General features: G+C 59.6%; 1 protein-coding gene across 1 annotated transcript in view; it reads right to left on the bottom strand.

The window, feature by feature from the left end:
- LOC113210281 (ribosomal protein S6 kinase alpha-5) overlaps positions 1–3,156 on the bottom strand; it is a gene marked incomplete in the record, with an annotated part of 69,369 nt that overhangs the window by 24,670 nt on the left and 41,543 nt on the right. Inside the window, 1 exon segment of the mRNA XM_052269847.1 lies at positions 410–628. Coding sequence (XP_052125807.1) covers positions 410–628 — 219 coding nt within the window.

The raw sequence follows: 3,156 nt of genomic DNA, 5'->3' as shown, positions 1-3,156 counted from the left end.
GGGGGGTGACCTCCAAGAACTCCTGCGGGGAAGCCCTACACTTTGGAGGTGGGTCGAAAGCGATATAGAGAGGGAGAGGGGAGAGAGACACCCAAAGTAGACGAGGGGGGAGGGGATGATGATGGGGACACCAAAAATGTTTTTCCGCGTTGGCCAGCTTTCAGAACAGGACGGATGAAAAAGAGAGAGAGACAGAGTGCCAAGTGAGACAGACTGATTGCGCGGCATGACAAGGCTAGACAGCGCAGTGTTTTGTATTTTGCGCGTCTCGCTGGGCTCGGGAAAAACACGTGAGCTCTGTTTACTACGGGCTGCCTCTGTGGGCAAGCACCCGGCCCGGCCCGAACACCGCGTCGCCATGCCTAAATAACTAAGCTGCCCGTCTAACTCGTGCTGCTGTTATGCTTACCGAGGATGAGGTGCAGCTTGGCGTCCGTCTGGAAGGCGTAGTGCAGTGTGACCAGGAAGGGCGACTCGCGCACGGCCTCGAGCACCTGCCGCTCCGTGCGCGTGTGCTCCGTGGTCTTCTTCTTCTGCACAATGGTGGCCTTCTTGAGCACCTTCATGGCGTACAGGCGGCCGTCGTCCGGCCCCCCTTTCTTGCGCACCAGGAACACCTTGCCGTACGCTGCGCAAAAGAGAAAAGGAAACACATGGTCAGAAAGAGGTTACACGAGAAAACAAAGTACAAAAAATGCTCGGGATTCAAAATGCACAACCTAAGTAAGAAATAAAATAAAAATCAGACTGGTGCATTTCCCCCTTTCCGAAATTAATTACCATGTAATGGCAGTCAATTAATTGATCATCAAGGCCACATCACGGCAATAAAATACAAAATAAAATTAACCCTTCCCGTTCGGTGCGCTCTGCTGGACAGTCTTAACGGTTCGAGCCACACCACGCCACGCCACGCCACGGAGGCCCTCCTGCGGGTTTGGGGAGGGGAGGGCGAGGAAAGGGGCCTCCACGAGCTCAACGCCGCGAGCGCGCACCAGTCTACAGTAATGAAGAGAATTTCGTTATGACACTGATGTTTCCTGGTAATTAGGACAAAACACAAACGAGACATGGCGCTAATTGGAGAAAGAAGGGCAAGGTGCGCGAGGGAGAGACAAGAGGAGAGCGAGAGGGATATAGCGAGGAGGGAGACAAGGGAGGAGAGAGAGCGCGCGGAGGAGAGACAGGGAGGATCAGGAGAGAGGGTTCATGCCTTGAGACGTCTACACCCAAAATCACAAAGTGCCGCCGCTAACGACCATTAGAAGGTTTCAATTAATGTTCGGCCGAGGGCCGGTTGAATTATCGAGAGCAATCCCATCAAGGGAAGCGGCAATCAAGAAGAAATTGAAATGAGGCAGAAATTCGTAACGATGCACTTCCGACCACATTCCCTTACTATCCACATCCATCCACCCCTCTCTCCAGTCGTTTTATTCCCCTGCTAGCCAGCCGTCTGGGCTCACACCAGCCGGGCCCCGAGGACCAACGCCAAGCAGCTCCGCCCCGCTGCTCCCCCTGCTCCTGCTCGCCTGCCGCGGCAGAGACCGCTATACACGCACGACAACATATTTCAGAGATAAAGCCGTCCCGTGGAGAGCGAGAGAGAGAGGCGGAGAGAAGAAACTAGATGCAAGGAGGGGAGCAGGGAAGGAGGCATGAATAGGTATGCGCTCGAGTTTGAGATCCGGCCGACCAGGTAAAAACGGTGCACTCCAGAACCTGCACGCGGCACGCGGCCCCGGACCTGGAGTCAGCCGCTTGCAGCCGCTTGCGGCCGCGACAGCCCCGCGCCCGTGAGGAGGGGAGCGGGAGGGAACGCCTTGGTTGGCGGCGACGTGGATGGTTGGATTTCGCCGACGCGATTTCACAGCCCGAGGCCCGAGGACGAGCCGATGACGCGGAGGGGGAGGGGTGTGGGCACGATCTATGGGAGCGGAGTCCAAGGAGGACCAAATCTTCTACGCTACGCTACGGCCCCACGGCCCCGCACCCGACCCGCCGTCGGCCCGCCACACAGCGTGTTGCGTTCCAACCGGGAGAGAAGGGGGGCGTGGGGAGGGGGGCCCATCATGGGAGTCACAGCCCCGTGCCCCGCCGCGCCACGCCGCCGCGTCCAGCTATGCAGGAGGCAGGAGGCAGCAGCCGTCTGGCCTTTGCAGCAGCCAGCAGCGCCAAGCCAGGCAGCCAGGCAGACCGAAAGGCAAAGCGAAAGTGAAACGAACGCAGCCCGCCGCAGGGGCGGGGCGGGGCGGGGCGGGGCCGCGGGACGAGCAGCCGCGGAGCAGCGGAGCACGGCTGCACAGCGCAACACGACAATGGCTCCGCAGAGTCAGCGGCGTATCCAGAAACAGTCACTCGGGCAGGCTGGTCTGGTCCCCCCCCCCCTTTCAGCGTTGAGAGGGATCGCCCAGAAAGTACTCTGTTGCCTTGTCTGTTGCTCTCGGCTTCATTCGGCAAACTCCAGGAGCTCGGCGTTGCGAGCCTCGAGGTATAGGCCACCCCGCAGCACACGCCTGCACTGCAGGCAAGGTGTTGCCTACCTACCGGGCGCCTTCATAGCCTGCTGAGGCTGAACTTGGCACAAGGTTCGTAATAACGGCGAGTGCCCGACGTACATTTCTAGACGACCCCTTAGCGCAGTTCCAATTTCAATGGTTCAATCGCCTCCAGTCTTTGCAATTTGTCCACACGAGGTCATAGCAATATTGCAAAAGCCTATGCCACACGGCGCGCAGGGCGGACAGCTACTGCTGCCTTCGGGACGAGCGCGAGTGGAGCGGAGCGGAAATTAGTTTTTAATAGCCGCCGTGCATTTCCCCTCCGCGTTCGACTTGAGCGGAGGCGCGTGTGCAATATGGGAGTCCGGCCGGCCAAACCAATTACCTCCGCGGCAAACATGAACACGACGTCGTACAACAACGGCAGCATCGACGAACAATGGCGGCGGCAGACGTGTGCAAATGTCGCTATATGGCCGTTAAAATGTAACGCCGAGGGAGGCAGCACAGCGCACTCACGCACGCGGGGGAAGCGGGCCCGGGGGCACAAGTCCAGACCCCGCCCCGCCTGCACCGCACGCGGAGGGGGAGCGAGGCGAGGGGGTGCGACACGGTGCAGCCATCCAGTGCAGCGCGGGCGAGAGGGGGGGGGGGG

The sequence above is a fragment of the Frankliniella occidentalis genome, unplaced genomic scaffold (genome assembly GCF_000697945.3).
Source record: "Frankliniella occidentalis isolate FOCC.00 unplaced genomic scaffold, Focc_3.1 Scaffold105, whole genome shotgun sequence".
NCBI classification, from domain to species: Eukaryota; Metazoa; Arthropoda; class Insecta; order Thysanoptera; family Thripidae; genus Frankliniella; species Frankliniella occidentalis.
Note: the sequence above shows the minus strand (reverse complement) of the source record. Positions and strands in the feature narration are given on the sequence as shown.